This window comes from Palaemon carinicauda, chromosome 1, assembly GCF_036898095.1.
Source record: "Palaemon carinicauda isolate YSFRI2023 chromosome 1, ASM3689809v2, whole genome shotgun sequence".
NCBI classification, from domain to species: domain Eukaryota; kingdom Metazoa; phylum Arthropoda; class Malacostraca; order Decapoda; family Palaemonidae; genus Palaemon; species Palaemon carinicauda.
In genome coordinates this window covers 88,834,622-88,853,821 of record NC_090725.1, presented here as the reverse complement: position 1 = coordinate 88,853,821, position 19,200 = coordinate 88,834,622, and the positions used below count along the sequence as shown (strand labels likewise).

The 19,200-nt window shown below is 47.9% G+C and overlaps 1 protein-coding gene across 5 annotated transcripts in view; it reads left to right on the top strand.

Moving 5' to 3' along the window:
- The window catches only part of MED7 (mediator complex subunit 7), a 524,248-nt gene that overhangs the window by 468,876 nt on the left and 36,172 nt on the right, over positions 1-19,200 (top strand). For all 5 annotated transcript variants that reach the window (XM_068382727.1, XM_068382720.1, XM_068382704.1 and 2 more), the window contains exons 2-3: positions 16,405-16,610; positions 16,788-17,045. In XM_068382727.1, the coding sequence (XP_068238828.1) occupies positions 16,416-16,610; positions 16,788-17,045 (453 nt within the window). In that variant the 5' untranslated portion in view covers positions 16,405-16,415. The remainder of the gene's footprint in view (positions 1-16,404; positions 16,611-16,787; positions 17,046-19,200) is intronic.

Below are 19,200 nucleotides of genomic sequence, written 5' to 3'. Positions count from 1 at the left end.
CTGCCTCTTCGGGACGATACTGCCTCTCGTTCCAAGGATTCTTCTAGCGCGGGACTCCAGGATGCAACCCGTCTTTTGCAGGATGATGCCTTTGATTTGCCCTTGTCGGGTTCTAAGGATTCTTCTCTTTCGAAGGATATTGCAGATGTGGATCAGGCCCTCGAGGATGTTTCTGATGACGATGATAATCCTGCCGATGCTGTGGGAGATTACAAAGTTCTCTCTCGCTCCCTTCTTGAACTTTTTGGAGAGGAATTCCAACCTGCTGCCCCTCAATCTCCTCAGTCCCAATTTAACAGAAAGAAGGCCAAGAAACAGTCGGCCTTCATCAAGATGAAGCTGTCTATCTCCGCAAAGAAGGCTCTCACGAAGATTGATGACTGGATGATGGAGCGGAGACAAACAGTTAAGACTTCCTTCTCGTTTCCACCAGCTCGTCTTGCTTCAAGAGCGGGTATGTGGTATGCAACTGGAGAACCTTTGGGTCTGGGAGTGCCTTCCTCCTCCAAGGGTGACTTCTCTGGTTTAGTGGACTCTGCTAGAAGGCATGCTCTCAACTCAGCCAAGGTCATGTGGTCAATGTCGGAGCTGGATCATCTCGTCAAAGGTATTTTTAGAGCCTTTGAGGTTTTTAGTTTCCTAGACTGGTCGCTTGGGACTCTCGCAAGGAAAACTGAACAGATGGATGGATCTAGGGACCTTACGAGCATTATGTCCTGTATGGATAAGGCCCTCAGAGATGGGGCGAATGAGTTGGCTGCTCTGTTCTCAGCTGGGGTCCTAAAGAAGAGAGCTCTGCTTTGCTCTTTTGCTTCTAGGTCTGTTACCAATGCTCAAAAGTCTGAGCTTCTTTACGCCCCCCTCTCTCAACATCTTTTTCCCGAGTCTCTGGTTAATGACATTACGCGTTCTCTGGCCCAAAAAGCCACCCAAGACCTTTTATCTCGTTCTGCTCGTAAGCCCTTTGCAGCCCCTCCTTCTTCTTTGAAACGGGAGGAAAGGAGATTCCAGCAGCCCTTTCGGGGCAGGACTACTTCAAGATCAGATTTTAGAGGGAGAAGGCAAGATTCAGGACCAAGATCTACCAGGGGTTCTTTCAGACCTCGCTCCAGGAAATGAAGTTCGTCTCCTCCAGACGGTAGGCGCAAGACTGTCAGGTTTTTGGCAGTCCTGGAAGAGGAGAGGGGCGGACACCTGGTCCCTCTCAGTCATCAAGGAAGGATACAAGATCCCCTTTCTGAAAAAACCTCCTCTCGCAGATGCTCCGCTGGCCTTAGTAGCCCGGTACTCAGATCCTGGGAAACAGAAGGCTCTAGTAGACCTTGTCAACCAAATGCTAGACAAGGGGGCGATAGAACTGGTTCGGGATCTAGTCTCCCCAGGCTTTTACAATCGCCTGTTTCTGGTCCCCAAGAACTCGGGCGGATGGAGACCCGTCCTGGATGTCAGCGCGCTCAACGTATTTGTGGAGAAGACAAAGTTCTCCATGGAGACGACTCAGTCGGTGCTGGCGTCAGTACGTCCAGGGGACTGGATGGTGTCCCTCGACTTGCAGGACGCATATTTCCATGTCCCCATCCATCCGACTTCGAGGAAGTACCTGAGGTTTGTAATGGAGGGCAAGTGCTTCCAATTCAGAGCTCTTTGCTTCGGTCTCAGCACGGCTCCTCAAGTCTTCACCAGGGTAATGGCGAATGTGTCAGGTTGGCTGCATCAGGAAGGGATAAGGATATCCTTCTATCTGGACGATTGGCTGATTCGTTCACGATCGAGGGAGAAATGTCTGGAGGATTTACGGAAGACTTTTATGATGGCTCAGGATCTAGGCCTGGTCATCAACAGGGAGAAGTCTCAGATCAGACCGAATCAGACTATTCTCTATTTGGGGATAGTTCTGAATTCAGTTCTTTTTCGGGCTTCTCCCTCTCAGGAAAGACAGGCCAAGTGTCTCGTAAAAGTCAGAACTTTCCTGGACAAGAAGAGATGCACAGCGAAGGAGTGGATGAGTTTGCTGGGGACTCTGTCCTCCCTCGAACTGTTTGTCTCTCTGGGGAGACTCCACCTAAGGCCTCTTCAGCACTTTCTTTCGAAGACATGGAACAGAAAGATGCAGGAAGACTCCTTTTCCTTCCCCATTCCAATAGAAGTCAAGACTCTTCTGAAGTGGTGGCTGGACCCAACCTTGTTAGGGGAAGGGATCTCCTTACACAAGAAGAACCCAGACCTAGTGTTGTTTTCAGACGCATCAGAGTCAGGCTGGGGGGCAACACTAGAAAGCAAGGAGGTCTCAGGCTATTGGGAAGGAATTCAGCTGGGATGGCACATCAACAACAAGGAGCTGATGGCCATTTTTCTGGGGCTAAAGGCCTTCAAGGACTTGGTGTCTGGGAAGATTGTGGAGGTCAACTCAGACAACACCACAGCTCTTGCTTACATCAGGAAGCAAGGAGGGACTCACTCTCTGTCTCTCTTCGAGACAGCAAGAGAGCTCCTTCTTTGGGCGAAGGAGAACAGGATAAGCCTGCTGACGAGGTTTGTTCAGGGACAGAAGAATGTGAGGGCGGACATGCTCAGCAGGAAAGGGCAGGTCCTTCCCACAGAATGGACCCTCAACCAACAGGTCTGTCAGAGTCTCTGGAGGCTGTGGGGGAGACCCCTCATCGATCTTTTCGCCTCCAATTTATCCAAGAGGATCCCCATCTATTGCTCCCTAGTTCCGGACAGAGAGGCAATAGCAGTAGACGCCTTTTTGATGGATTGGACGGGGATGGACACTTATGCTTTTCCCCCGTTCAAGATCATCAATCTGGTAGTCAGGAAATTCGCCCTCCTCGATTCGGGACGGATGATCCTGATAGCTCCGTTCTGGCCGATGAGGGAATGGTTCACGGAGGTGGTGGACTTGTTGATGGACTTTCCAAGAAGCCTCCCTGCAAGTCCAAATCTGCTCAGACAACCCCACTTCGAGAGATATCATCAAAACCCCCTCGCTCTCAATCTGACTGCCTTCAGACTATCGAGAAGCTCGTCAGATCGAGAGGCTTTTCAGCGCAAGCTGCGAAAGCTATCGCCAGAGCGAGGAGGGTCTCTTCGCAGAGGGTCTACCAGTCCAAGTGGGAGACTTTTAGGGCTTGGTGTAGGAAGCACAAGATTTCCTCATCCACTACCTCTGTGAGCCAGATTGCGGATTTCTTGTTGTACCTCAGACAGGACGCTAAGCTAGCTGTGTCCACTATCAAAGGGTACAAAAGTATGCTCTCTTCCGTCTGTCGGCATAGAGGCTTGGACTTGTCTCGCGACAAGGACTTACATGACCTCTTGAAGTCTTTTGAGACGACCAAGCAGACCCAGTTAAAGCCCCCTTCTTGGAACCTTGATGTAGTTCTTAAATTTCTGTGCACCAAGAGATTTGAGCCCATCTCACAGGCTCCCCTTAGGGAGGTTACCAAGAAGACCCTCTTTCTTTTGGCCTTAGCAACAGCTAAAAGAGTTAGTGAAGTCCATGCAATTGAAAAACAGGTAGGCTTCAATCTGAATGGGGCAGTTTGTGCCTTGAGATTAGACTTTCTCGCTAAGAACGAGAACCCTTCTAAGCCCTGGCCGAGGACCTTTGAGGTTCCTAACTTGACCAACCTAGTGGGTCAAGAGCAAGAGAGGCTGCTCTGTCCAGTACGAGCTCTCAAGACCTACTTGTCTCGCACAAAAAGTGTGAGAGGCTCTTCTAGCTCCCTGTGGTGTTCTGTGAAAGATCCTCAAAAGCCCCTTTCCAAGAACGCTTTATCCTTTTTCCTGAGGGAAGTGATAAGAGAAGCGCATCTCTTGTGTGAGGAGGAACACTTCGGACTTTTAAAAGTGCAAGCCCACGAAGTGAGGGCCATTGCGACCTCGCTTGCTTACCGCAAGAACATGTCGCTCCGTCAAATTATGGATGCGACATTCTGGAGGAGCAACTCTGTGTTCGCCTCTCATTACCTCAGAGAGGTGAGGGTGGATTATGAGAAATGTTATACCTTGGGACCATACGTAGCTACGGCTTCTGTATTAGGCAAAGGAGTTACTACCTCCCCTCAACCTTAGTTTTGTTTACTTGTGCATAGGTTGGTGTATTTTTTATTGGTTGTCTGAGGACTTCGACTTGTGTACAGTCACCTCAGTCTAGTTAGATCATTTTTATCTACTTTGCAAATGTTAGGTGGTTGGTTTGGTAAAGTTGCGGTTTTTTATTTTGGGCAATAGGTAGTCCTGAAGTCTAGTCAGATTGTTGGTCTCACCCCGTTGACGGACTCGATTGAGTGTTTTCAGCACTGCAGGTCACATCCTGGCTGACACTCCTAAGGGAAAGCGACTCAAGAGGCAGGAACCTTTGAAGTCAGCTACCTTAGCAGGTAAGGAATCAAGGTGTTTATTTATCCTACAACTTTTTTGGTTGTTTCCCCAACGATGTTACTGTCTATCACCCTCCTCCAAGTGTGTTAATCAGCTATGTATATATAACTGCCAGGTAAGTTCTATTCGTAAAAATGGAGTTTTTATGATAAAACAAAGTTTTATGAATACTTACCTGGCAGTTATATATACATTCGAAGGCCCACCCACCTCCCCTCAGGAGACAGGTCGGGCATAGATGAACTGAAGAACAGAAAACGGGAATGATTCCTCCTACCACCCTTTAACGGGTGTTACCACCCAACCACCACAAGGCGGTTGCCTAGTTTTAGAAAAATTCTGCCGAAATAGAGATAATTAGCTATGTATATATAACTGCCAGGTAAGTATTCATAAAACTTTGTTTTATCATAAAAACTCCATTTTGATACCCTCAACCAGGATGATCTACCTTGGAATGGTCCTAGACACCAAGTTGGGGAGGGCCATCCCCTCCTCGGAGAGGTTAGAAAATCTGGACCGAATAATTCTCCCCTTCCTATCAAACCTCCCAAGGAGAGCCAAAGACTGGCAGAGGTTAGTGGGCCACCTGGTGTCCTTAGAGAAGTTAGTCCCCCGGGGGAGACTCAAGCTAAGGGCAGTTCAGTGGAACCTAAAAGAAATCTGGTCCCCGGGGGAGTCCCCGCACAAGTTAGTCACAGTGTCCACGGAGACGAAGAAAACCCTGAAATGGTGGTACGACAGGGCGAACACCCTCAAAGGAATGCCTTTCGCGACCGATCCTCCGGAGGTGTTGCTCTTCACGGACGCATCGAAGGAGGGATGGGGAGCCCATCTTCTCGACGAATCAGCAAAGGGAAGGTGGTCCCCCGAGGAAAAGAACTTTCATATAAACGTCCTGGAACTGATGGCGGTTCAGAGGGCGTGTGTAGAATTTGTCCACCTTCTCCGAGGGAACACGGTGGCGTTAATGTGCGACGCCACGGTGGTAGCCTGTGTAAAAAAGCAAGGAGGGGTAAAGTCGAATGAGTTGTGCGGTCTCACGACAAAGATCCTGGAATGGGCTGAAAAGGAGCACATTGAGCTCACAGCCATGTTCATTCCAGGGAAGAGGAACGTCCTAGTCGACGGCCTCAGCAGGATGGGCCAAGTAGTAGGGTCGGAGTGGTCCCTACACCCAGAAGTGGCCCAGACAATCATCCTGAAATGGGGATTGCCAGTGATGGACCTCTTCGCCACAAAGCTCAACGCACAGCTCCCCGTGTTCTGTTCTCCAGTGCCAGACCCAGCAGCAGCGTTCAAGGATGCCTTTCAACACACTTGGGACGGCCTCGGCGTTTATGCCTTCCTTCCCTTCGGGACCCTCAGACAGGTCCTCAACAGAGTCAGACGTGCGAAGAACCTGCGGATGACTTTGGTAGAGCTCTGGTGGCTGGAGAGAGTGGTTCGCTGATCTAAAGGAACTAGTGGTCCTTCCATCCTGGCTGCTTCCAGACAGAGAAGACCTCCTCCGTCAGCCCCATTTCCAAAAGTTTTACGAAAACCCTCGGTCCCCCCGCCTACACGCGTGGAGGTTATAGAGCGTCTTCTGAGGAAGGAGGGATACTCGTCTAAGACCACCACAAGGATGTCGGGATACCTGAGACGGTCCTCAGTCTCGGTTTATCAAGCTAAATGGGCCACTTTCACAAAATGGTGCACCTCCCAGAACCTCAGGCCGCTGGATGCCTCCATTCATAAGATAGCGGACTTCCTAGTCCATCTGAGAGACGACTTAGGAGTTTCTATCCCGGCCATCAAGGGTGTCCGAGCCGCTTTGGGTCAGGTCTTTCTCCTCAAGGGACTCGATCTAGGAGCTTCCCAGCAGATCTCGATGCTCATGAAGATCTTCGAACAATCGTGTTCTCCCCGTGCCTCTAGAGTGCCTCAGTGGGACGTTGCCAGAGTACTTAAGACCCTGTCTAGGCCACCCTTCAAACCCCTCAGGGACATCCTTGACAAAGACCTCACCCTCAAGACCGTCTTCCTTCTCGCCCTGGCCTCTGCTAAACGAGTTAGCGAACTCCACGGGCTGTCGTATTAGGTTTCGCACTCGAAAGGGTGGAAGGATTTGAGTTTCAAGTTCTTGCCCGATTTTATGGCCAAGACGCAGAACCCCGCCTCCTGGGACCCTAGGTTTGAGGGCTTTTCAGTTTCAGCGATTCCGCGATCAGACAACCCAGGGGATTTCTTGCTCTGCCCAGTCAGGGCAGTTAGGAAATACCTCGAAAGGACAGCTAGACTTCGCCCTGGGATTAAGAGCCTGTTTGTCTCCTCGAGCCCAGTAAAGAAGGCAGTGTCCAGGAACACCATCTCCTTCTGGTTACGTCAAGTCATAAAGAGAGCCTATGACAGTGACGGATCCTCGGTGCTGGGTAAGCTGCGCCCCCATGATATTAGGGGTCTGAGCACGTCACTAGCCTTCGAGAAGAACATGACGGTGGGCCAGATCCTGAAAGCGGGTACATGGTCCAGGCAGTCCACGTTTACGGCCCACTACCTGAAGGACTGTTCAAGGAAGTCTCTGGACTCCTTCTCCATCGGTCCGATCATTTCCGCTCTCCAACAGGTTTAAGGTTGAAGTCCCGGGGAAGCCCGTGAAAAGTATTCCAAGCGACACAAGTTCCTTCCTTACTATTCCCCCTTATTCCTGCTTCCCCTCCATTCCCTTTCTCCCTTACTCCTCCCATGTGAGAATCGTTCGTTGGAGACGCCCATGTCCGGAGATCTTTACAGAGGTGAGTTACTTAGACACTAAATAGCTTTTTGCGTAGTTCTCCCCAAGTCTCGTATCCCGTTTGGTGGTCAGCAGAACCTAGCCTCCTATCTAGGTTCAATCATTAATATCCAGCAGGTCTCTCAGTCTGTAAGACTACCCCCGCCTCCTAAAGTATAAGTCTCCTAAGAAAGTAGTTCAAGGTAAGTACTCTGTGTTGGAACAAATCACAAATTTTAAGTAATTTGTATTTTTCCTAACAGTACTTACCTCGAACTACTTTCGGGTTATTGCCCGCCCATCCTTCCCCGAGTGTCTTACAGGAGTTCGATACCATAATTATCAAAAGCTTACTGGTGACCGAGACCTAGGCCCATGCTCTCGCACGCTGACCCTGATCGCCTCAGGGCGAGTATCCATCCGCCACAGAGGAACCCACTATAGAAAATGGAGCTAGTGGAAACTACACAAAATTCTAGTCGGTTGGGAGGAGAATCCCAGATACTCCTAAGAAAGTAGTTCGAGGTAAGTACTGTTAGGAAAAATACAAATTTCTTAAAATTTGTGATTTTTTAACATACTTACCCAGTGGATATATATAATTTGACTCCCTCTCTCCTCCCCTCTAGAGACCTATGGGCATGGAAAATCTGAGGAAACGTGGAATGGTTCTAAGTACCGTCACGTGAGGACTCACTGGTGGTACACCTGGCTACTCAATCTGCGATTGCCGCGAGTTTTGAATTTCTGCCGTGACGTCAGGGACTTGAGCTACATATAAAATATATCCACCGGGTAAGTATGTTAAAAAATTTATTTTATAATGAAAATATCATATTTCATTTTTCCTCGGTTAGCGATGCAGTTTTCTTCGTTCGACTAAGAGTGTCGACGAAGCAGAGCTGTTCTGTTCAGGCCTGTAGTATCTGCTGTCACTGCCGTCCCTCAGAGGATGTCATCATGGCCGTCATCCCTTCTCTTAGAAGTACGCCCTTGGCAACACCTGATCAGCACTTCATCTTCGAGGAACTAGCTCCGGCTACGCTTCCTCAGGTAGCGCTATCGTCAGATCATCTTAGAGCGCTACCCGGAGGTTCGCCTCCAGGGGTTGGACAACTTTCCCTTCCGAGGGAGAATTTCTTCACCAGGTGTGAGGTTGTTTCTCCTTTCCGAGGGAGAACTTCCTGCATCTTCATCACTTCATCGACTCCGACTGCTGTTGCTGTCTTCGCCTAGACTACACTCCCCCCTTGCTGAGCCTCTCTTCCTTTGGGGGCGGAACATAGTCTTAGGCAAGTCTCTGCTGCAAAGTGATCAACTCTCGTTCGCGAGAGGGGCCACTCATTGAGACTCCTCTTCCGAGTATTGCTACGGGGAGTCATCGGTTCCTGAACCTTCTCCTGAGGACGCTACAGTGGATGTTCGCCCTTCCAAAGGGCACATCCCAGTTCCTGATCGTCCTACCAGCTGACCTGCTGACCCACCAGCGCAACCTCGTGCTGCAGCTAGTCCTTGGACTTCGGTCCTGGACTCTTCTGTGGATCGTTCGCGATCCTAATCGGTGGATGTTCGCCCTTCCAAAGGGCACATCCCAGTTCCTGATCATCCTACCAGCTGACCTGCCGACCTACCAGCGCAACCTCGCCACAGAGAGCAACGTTTGCCAGCGCACCAACGAACTTATGATCATCGGCGCAACACAACTTCCGTCTCCTGCTCGCCAACGATTTTCTGCGCCTGCGCTCTCCTGCACCTGCGCGCCAGTGCTCTCCTAGGCGCCAGGGCTCTCCTACGCGCCGGCATTCTCCAGCGCTCCATCACGTTCCCACGCGCTTGCGATCTCTGAGCGCCATTGTTTCCGCACGCGGCAGCACACTTCCACGCGCGCCCCAGCAGTCTTCTACGTGTGTGCCATTGTTGTCCTGCGCGCAATTGTTTCCGCGCGCGGCAGCAGTCTTCCGCGCACGCCATCGTTGTCCTACGCGCCAACGATCTCTGCGCACCAGCGTTCGGCTGCGTTCCAGCTCTCTCCTGTGCGCCAGCAGCGCACCAGCAGCCTCCGAAGCGTGAGTGCGTCAGCACTCTCCCATGTGCGCCAGCGCTCTCCTATGCGCGAGTTCTCAACCGCAATCGCGTGACCAGGCACCTGCCCTTGCGCGACCAGTCAGGCGCTTCTGCGTATTCTAGGGAGACTGCACAAAATCCTACACAGTGCCTTACTGCGCGCCAGCGCTCTACGGCGCACAGGCGCTCTCAGATCCAGCACTCTCCTGCTCACTTGCGCTCTCAGATCCATTGCTCGCCAATGCGCCAGCTCTTCACAAAGAGACAGCGCTTGCTTGTTCGCTAGCCCTCTTCTGCGCTCTCAGATCCAGCGCTCTCCTGCGCAGTTGTGATCCCAGATCCAATGCACCAGCTCTTGCCAAAGAGCCAGTGCGTGCAGATCCAATGCTCACCAGTGCGCCAGCTCTTGCCAAAGAGCCAGCGCTCACCTGCGCACCAGCGCTTACCTGCTCTTCTGCGCATTCTCCGAAAACTGCGCTTGAGCAGAAACTGAGCACCAGCATCATCCTGTGTGCCATCGCTCCAGTACTCTTCTTCACACTCGCGCAATAGGCGAAAAGAATAAAAACTTTTTGACAGGTCACCATTGCCCCATTTCTCTCCCCGCAAACGCATAACAGCACGGCTGCCCTTGAAAAGAGGGAAAAGGCTTCATAGAAGGGTTCAAGATCCCGAAGATTCCATCTTCCAAGGGGAATCAAACGCATCGGTCGAGACTCCTCACAGGGAACCGTTGGTCCCTGATTCTTCTGGAGTTTTTTCTTGACAGTACTACCGTCAGCAAACAAGAAATCATCAACCTACTCACCGCTAGATCACTGTTTGCTGATCGCTAGCTCGCCAATTGCTAGCTCATCCCTCTCTGATCATTGACCTCTAGTCTCTCCAATTACTAACGATCTCTGAATGCTAGCATGCCGATCACCGATTGCTAGTCAAGAACCAGTCATCAGCTTGCTGATCACTAGATCACCGATGGGCAGCTCATCTTTCTTCGATCATTGACCTCAGCTCGCTGATCTCTGACCAGCCCATTGTCAGGTTGCTGATCTCTGACCAACCAATCGTCAGGTTGCTGATCTCTGACCAACCAATCGTCAGCTTGCTGATCTCTGACCAGCCAATCATCAGCTTGCTGATCTCTGACCAACCAATGGTCAGCTTACTGATCTCTAGCTCACCAGACATTGGTCCGCGATTGATCGCTGATCATCAATGGCTCACCATCACCAATTAACTATCGTCAACAATCTCCCATGCGAAAGGATCCGCAAGGAGCTGTCCCTTTGGGTCAATGTCCACACCATGTTGAAGTGCGGACAAGGGCTAAGACCTCAGGTCTTCATTTGCACACTGGACCTAAAGGACGCATACTTCCAGGCCCAAACCATCCTTCTAGGAAGGATTGAAGATTCAGTCTAGACAAACAAGAAACACCAGTTCAGGGCACTGTGCTTCGGTCTTTCCACTACACCCATCCTGGTCCCACTGGATGGACTTCTGTCTCCTCCGTTTCTAGACGACTGACTGACTGACCTTATCAGACTCGGTGGAAACTTTGCATTAGCACTGGAACTTCTGAAGTCTTTTTACCAAGATCCAGTGATCAAGGTAAACCTGTGGAAGTCTTCCCTACTTCCCTCTCAGAAGACTGGTGTATCTGGGAATGATTCTAGACACCAATCTCCACAAACTTTCTCAAAACGAGAAGAACTCCCAGCCCAGAGTGACTTAAGTCCGATTGGAATCAGGTCTTTGATCCCCCAGACATTCTAACCCTCAGGGACCAGAAGATTGGACTAACCTCAAGGGATGGGTGTTGTGAATCTACGGAGTCTTATAACCTTCTCATCCTTCCCCACCCCTTGGACTTGATGCTGGGCTTAGACACATCAAAAGAAGAAATAAGGGACCATAGTGCTGTACCACACGACATCGGACCTCTGGACAGAGTCCGAAAGTACCTTCACTTAAATCTCTTAAGAGATGAAGGCCAACTTTCCGGTCCTTCAGCAGCCTCTTCAGTTCCTAACGGGCCTCTCAGTGATGTGATGAGCTACAACACCACACACTACATAAAGGCTCACAGCGACAAGCTAGAAGGAACTTGCTCGCAGCCTCTTCCCATCTAGCAGTATAAATACTAAGGTGGGCTAAAGTCCGTTTGGTACCACTATCAGCCCGCTTCCTTCCAGACTCTGTGCAAATGCCAGTGTGGATTGTAAGGTGAAACCACTGCTGGTGTATCACTTTGATACACAAGCCTTCAAGGCCCATAAAATCATTAAGGAGAATCTTCAGGTGTTTTGGAGGGCTAGTGCAAAAGCCTGGGTAACAAGACACTTGTTCACCGAGTGGGTAAATGTTTGTTTTGGCCAGACTGTGAAAAAGTATTTGGAAGAGAAGCGCCTCCCTCTGAAATGCCGGTTGGTGTTGGACAATGCCCCTGCTCACCCTCCTGCCTTCTAGGAAGATATCCTAGCACAGTATTCTTTCATCAAGGTTCTCTTTCTTCCACCTAACACCACCCCTCTCCTCCAGCCCATGGACTAGCAAGTGATTTCATACTTTAAGAGCTTTATACAAAATATCACTTCAAAAGATGTTTTGAAATCACTGAGATCAGAAACCTCACCCTTCGTCAATTTTGGAAGGAACATTTCTATCTTGTGATATGCCTCAAAATCATCATTCAAGCTTGGCTAGAGGTTTCAAGGCCCACCTTGAACTCTGCGTGGAAGAAGCTGTGTCCTGATGCCATCTCCGCATGAGATTTCGAGGGCTTCCACGAAGGCCAAGCTGAAGATGAAGCCGAAAAGGTTGACAATCCTGAACCTGTTGCCCAACCAGAGTTGCCGAGATCGTTACACTCGGGACAAACATGGGTCTGGAAGTTGATGAGGCCGACATAAATGAGCTTATTGAGGAGCACCAAGAGGAACTTACGATGGATGACCTGAAGGAGTTGGAGGCCATGCGACTGAACGTCGTTCAGGAAGAGTATTCTAGTGACGAGAGGGAGGAGGATGACCTGCTGACAACGGCAGAAATTAACGAAGGTCTAGATTGCTACTATAAAATGGTGGCTCTTGTAGAAAAAACACCCAGAAAAAATTATCACAAGTTGTGCGTTTGAATACTATGTTGACGTTTGCCCGAGTCATTTCAGGAAAATTTTAAGAAGCAGGCAGAAACAAACTTTTTTGGACGAGTTTTTTAAGAAGAGGTCTTTAGTAGAAGGAGACCAAGCGCAAGATCAAAAATGAAATAAAAGTGGCAGGGATGAAAGAAATACGTAGTGTAATTAAATTTAGAAAAGACAAAATGTAAAGTAAAAAAAAAATTAGACAGCCCAAAAAAAAAGAAATTTAATTTTAAGTTAATCGTAATATTTCCTGCCATTTGTAAATGTGTTTCCTAAAATTAAGTGTTAATGTTTTCTGCCATTTATTAATCTGTTTTGTAAAGTTAAGTGTTTACGATTTCTGCCACTTGTTAATGTTTTCCGCCGTTTGTCATCCTCCTCTACCGCCCTACCACTTCGCTCTCGGACATCGCCTCACTTCAAAAGTAAGGTTCCACATTTTGTTTACTTTTTGCTCTAATTATACATTTCTTTTACAGGTAATCAATGGTCAGTTGTTACTGAATGATCCAAATAATTGTAGTCATACATTGAGTATTGTATAGTGGAGTGTATCCTTTTTATAATCATTTAATGTGGTGTTTTTGTAGGGTCTGGAACGAATTAGGCCATTTACAGTACATGTAAAAGGCGACACACAAGACGAAAAAATCACGTTACGAAAGCCACTATGGAATCAATTAATTTTGAGTCGTGAGGCCTTACTGTACTTGCTTGGCTTCGGGCAAGAGAGTAAGTAAGCTTCATGGTTTTTCCTATGATGTCGCCCATTCAAGGGAATGGGCACGGGTAATCCTCGACATCGTCCCTCAGTTTATCGCCAGTACTCAAAATTTGGGATAATGGATCATAGATTCGCACCCTTCTGTATTAAGAGTCTCTGTAATGTAACCAATTACCCTTATCAACTGCTACTGTACCCAGTGAGGGCTCTGAGGTGTTACCTCAAGAGAAGTGCAGGAGCTTGCTCGCGAGTGAGAGGTCTCTTCGTCAACATGGTGAAGAGAAGAATCACGAAAAACACAACTTCAACATGGATTTTTAGGGTCAGAACAGGCCCTGAATCCTGATTCTTCTTCGCAAACGCAGAAACCTAGAGCTTGTGACGTTAGAGGTACAGTACTGTATTGTTACGTCCCTAGCCTTAAAAAAAACTACTGTGGCACAGGTCCTTCAAGCAGGTGTGTGGAAGCGTTAAACGACCTTCATTACCCACTGCCTGCAAGACGTAACCCACAGGAACATGGAAACGTTCTTCATTGGTCCTGTGGGGGCTGCACAACCAGTGGTTTAAACAAATCAAGCTCCTTGTGGACAAGTAGCAAATGGTATGGGGTAGAGGTTACCTGGGATTAAGTCTGTGGTGAATGATAAGAATGACTAGCTCCTCCTTCCTCTCATCTTCCCCTCACCTGGGGAACAGCACTTATGGTACACTGCAAGCTGGCCTCCTCTGGCTGCAGGTAATAACCATTTCCCTTGTGTAACCTGGTATAGAAATATACACTTGTTACATCCCCATATTCCCTTTGTGAGGTGGGAATTAGGTAATGTTTATGGTTGGTTCAAAGAATCTCACAATTTCTGAGAATTCTTGCCTAGACTAAGTCACATTGCTAGTATCACACAATCGTACGGATTACTCAGGGCGCTAAAGCGTGTTATTGCATAAGGTTTTTAGCGAGGCATCAGGGCTAGTCCTCTTTGTGTGTGCGTACCACGGAGGAAAATCCTGTGGCAAAAACCAGCCAGTGATTAGAACTTCCATCCAACTCTAATAAATGGCAAATGACAAATGACAAATTTAAGAATAATTTTTATTTTTCCTAACGATACAATCCTTGAGCTCTTTATACAAATATGGCCTGCCATCACCTCTCCCCTGCAATCAAAAGTGACAAGACAACATAGGTGTGTGTGTGTGTGAGTGGGGTAGCTGGTACTACTCCACTCAACCTAGCGGTGGGGTAGTTATACCTCGCTAAAAGTCTTATGGCTAGTCTTCCAGCTCTACTGAAAGTATATTCCCGAATAAAGAGCTTAAGGTTTCTATTGTTAGAAAAAATACATATTCTTAAATTTATTTTTCTGCTTGTTTTAGTCTCTACAAAGAGGGCCAGTGAGTTGCACGGCATTTCACATACCGTTGGTCATGTTGAGGATTGGAAGGAGATCTACTTTTGTTCATGCTACAGTTTGCTGCAAAACACAGAACCCAGTGATCCAGGATCTTAGGTTCAAGACCTCCCCCATCTCCTGGCTTAAAGAAGCGACTAGCTATCAAAACAATCTGCTGCTTTGTCTCGTGAAGGCATTGTGATGCTAACTCAAAAGAACTCTACGCCTCAGATCTGATTACAAGTGACTGTTCCTAAGCTCTAAGAAGGTAAAATGACTGATCTCCAGGAATACTATTTCCTTTTGGTTTCAGGAAACCATAAGACACTCCTACGCCCCAGATAAAGCACACAGAAGCAGACCCTCGAAAACGAGGGCTCACAAAGGCAGGCGTATTGGCTCTACTTTAGCCTTCAGAAAGAATATGTCCGAGGTGAAGGTCATGAACATGGGAGTCTGGAAACAGCAGATGACCTTCACTGCCCACTATTTTAGGGAATATACCCATAGGTCTCTTGGATACCTTTTTCCATGTAGTACCCAGTCACTCAACAGGTGGTGCAGGAGTCCAGCTCTCTTCCAGGACAAGTAGCACTGCGTCTGGATAACTGTTGTGACATAAGTCGAGAGTGAAAAGTAAGAATTACTGGTAATTTTTCCTTTCTTCTTTCCCTCCCTTGGGGTACAGCAGTCTTGTTGTTATGTTGTTGAACTTGATGCTAAAAGCAGGTAAGTTGCTTCTGAGTGACTTTTCTTCACAATTTGGTATTGTATTTGAAGCATTTCCCTGAACCTCTGAGCAAGGTGGACAATGGGGCCTGTTGCATTACACATTCGTTAGTCATATACAGTACTGCAATGACTATACTGTACTGTACAATGGACAAGATTCCTGTAGGATATTGATTCTTCATCGACTTGCCATTTATGGTGTGGGAGTACCCAAACTCCTGTTGCATACCAATGCTCAGGAAGTTATGGGGTTGACAGGAGTCATGACTTTCGCTCCTCTTTACGACCAAAGTTCATTGACATTTCCTGGGTCAGTTATCCAAGCCAGCTTGGGTCATAGGGACTTCCTTTTCCCTTGAGATAAGTCTCATATTAAAGGACGGTAGTTTGTATTACATGTAGGAGCAAATCACAATTTGTATTTTTCCTAACTGTACACACCTGAGATCTTTAAGTTAAACTGCCCACATCAACCACCATGCGAGCACCTAGGAAAAATACAAGTTGCTTAAAAATTTATGATAATTTGCATCTTGCAGTAATTTTAGCTAGATCTCTATTGAGAGATTCAGAAGCCATATGTCTACATTCAGGAGGTGGAATTGAAGAAAAGCTAGTAGCATCATCTACTTATGTAATGAGCTTGGATTTTCTAGGCCAAACCATATAGTATGAAAAGTAATGGGCCTAGAGCACTATTGTGGGGAACACTAGATATTATACAGTATTCCTATAGTCACTATGGTGCTCAACTACTCTTTTCAATCTATTTATTGATAATTCAATAAAGATGCTAAGAAAATATGCACCTAATACCATTAGCTCCTATTAAAGGACTCAGGTTTGTCTAGTTAAAAAAATACAAAGGACTTAAAATTTGTGATATACAGTATTGTAATCATGCCTTGTACTATACTAAAATTAGGAATGAAATATTTGCTTCTGCTTCATGATCGTTCAATATTGATTAATCATACGGGTCACATAAAGTAAGTCTTGCTTCATGTTGTTTTTTTAGTTTATTTCATGAACGGTAGAAAGTAAGTTCTACTTTTTATGCTTTTGTAATTCATGACAACACCGATTTTCTCTAATTCAACTGAAGTGGCTTTGAATTTTATATTTATTTCCTGTATATTGATGGACCGTGCTATTAGATATGATATTTACGGTACAGTAATTTAATGAATTCGTTATTTTTCAGATTCGTTGAAAATGGCTCTTGCAGGAGAGAGTACATCAACATCAACATGGCCGTTACCTCCTACTCAGTATATTAATCACTACACGGATGAAAATATCAGGAGAGGACGGGCTCCAAAACCTCCATTACCCATTCATAATGAATATACTATGTTTGGTATGCCTTTCAATGCTGATGATGCCATTATTCGACCTCTTGAAAGCCAGGTATGAAATACAGTATGAGAACTTGTATTTTTTATAAACATTTCTATAGGGAGTTAAACTTGGGTACAAGAATGTCAAGATTTGCAAGCAATAATGTTTTTGTTTATGTGTTGAGTATTTAAACTTACATTAATGGCTCTAATGGGAAATATTTTGAGTGATGCTTATGTATTTCAGGCCATACGACGTTTATACCCTCAAAATTTTGATCATAGAAGGGAATTGAAGAAGCTAAACCATTCCATCTTAGTGAACTTTCTCGATCTATTGGATATCCTCATCAAGTGTCCAGATTCAAACAAGAGAACAGATAAAATCGAGGATATCAACATATTATTTATTAACATTCATCATTTAATTAACGAATTTCGACCTCATCAAGCAAGGGAAACTGTTCGTGTAATGCTTGAAATGCAGAAGAGGCAAAGACATCAGGTATGTTTTTTAATGTGTTTTGTATCTTTGTTTTATAGTGTCTTTTGTTCCAACAAGAATACAAACCATTATTCTTTAATGGGAGTATGATTTCAGCGAAAATGGAATGGCCATTTAAACTATTAATGAGGTGGAAGAACCCTCACTTGGACTTCGGCTTCAGTTCAGTAGGCACGTACTTCTGTGTCCCTGTTTTAGCTGTTTATGCTATTTGTGCTTGTGTCTGATGGAGACTTCATGTGCAGAAATGCGGTTTTGCCCTGGTAAACCCTGCCGTAATTACTCTGAGCAAGCTAGAAGGGGATGCCTATCAATATGTAGTTGTTCCGTAACTGAAATACAAACCTTAGCTATTTAATATGGGTAATTACTTTCGGCGTAACTGAAATGACGAGCCATTAGAATTTTAACGAGGGTCTACTACCCCACCGCTAGTTAGGGGGGGGTAGGGAGGGTAGCTTGCTACCTCCCCCCCCTCACACACACCTGTGCTTGAGCTCACTTTGCTCTCGGCTCGGTTGGGCGACGTGTCCGCTGTCACCCTCGCCTTCTTTGACAGCCATTGCTAATCTTTTGTTTGCTTTTCCTTTGACAGAGTGTGGGGGAAGTTGGCCTCTGCGATGTGTAAGTGTCCTGGTTTACCTGACCACCCTTGTGGTACGTATATGTCGGCGGTCGAAACGGACCCCCACACCTTGTGTCCTTACTGTAGGGGCCAACGGTGTGATAAGAATAATGTGTGTGGTGAGTGTAGGGAGTGGTCTACCTCCCAGTGGGAGAAGTTTTCTCGGCGCTGGAAGTAGTAGTCCAGACGGGATATTTCTCCTTCGAAGGTTTCTTTGAAAGGAGAAAATCCCAAGGGCTCCTCTTCCGTGGCCCAAACCTCCTCCGAAGCTCCCACTCAATCGGTTTCTTCCGAGAAACTGTCGAGTGGTAGCGTAGGCCGTAGTTCTGTTGACCGGTCTCGGGGTTTGGGAGAGGGAGTTGCCTCCCATAGCGAGGCAGCTCCTACTCCTCCTCCCCCGGGGGAGGATTTAAATGTAAGTGTGACTAATAATGATTTGTTGCAGCTTTGGGCTTCCTTGGGGCTTGAGGGTTCGTCCTGCAAGGAAGCCTTGTTTGACATGATCAGGTTGGGGGCAGCTGTCAAACAATCGCCGACTTTAGCAGAGGTTGATCCTCTGTCTATCGTTGACGTTGTTGTGGCAGAGGCTTCCGATGAGCTGTATCAAACCTCTGCTCCTGATGTTGCTGATGTAGCTGAAGGCTTAGTTCCCCCCTCCGAACATCTTTCGAGGAAGGAACTAAGTCCAACGGTCTCTCCTGCCGGTGATTCTCCCCCTCGGGGGAGTTCACTCACAGAGACTCCTCTTCGGAGGACTGCTGATGGTCAGCCCGCTGACCCCACGGCCCCCAGAGGGCTTATAAGGCGTAGAGCCCGCCTTCCTCTTCGCCGTAGAGTCCTTCCTTCACCTCACAAGAGTGTTAGGAGGCGCCTCTTTGGTTCATCATCTCCGCAGTCCGCCGCAGAGGAACCTCGCCGTCGTTCGCCGACTCTACCAGCTACATCCCTGGACCTCTCCGCAGAACGATCGCGATCTCCTTCGGTGGAAGGTCGTCCTTGCAAAGGACACGCCGACCTTCCACCCGCCAGACCTGCTGACCTGCCGTCGCCGTTCGTGGCTGCTGCCGCGCTGTGGGCGCCAACTCACCCCGTTGTAAAACGGGCTATGGTCCCTTCGGGGCACGGGCACAAAGGTCTTTCACACAAATTTGTGTCTAAGTCCCTTACGCGCCAGGTATCCCCTGCGCGCCAACGTTCACCTGCGCGCAAGCGCTCGCCTGCTGAAGTTCCTGTTATAGCGTGTCAGTGCTCACCTGCGCGCCAGTGCTCTCCTGTTCGCCAGCATGCTACTGCGCGCCCTCATCCTGATGCGCACCATGTGTGCCCCCGTTCTCCTGCGCGCCAGTGCTCTCTTACACACCAGCGCTCTCCTGCGCCCCAACGATCTCCTGCGCCCACGATCTTCTGATCTGGGCGCAAAGGGGAAGGTAACCTCTTCCCCTGCTCACCAGCGCTCTCCAACGCGCCATCAATCGCCGACGCGCCATCGGACCCCGCCTGCTCGCCATCCTTCACCTGCCACCGACGCGC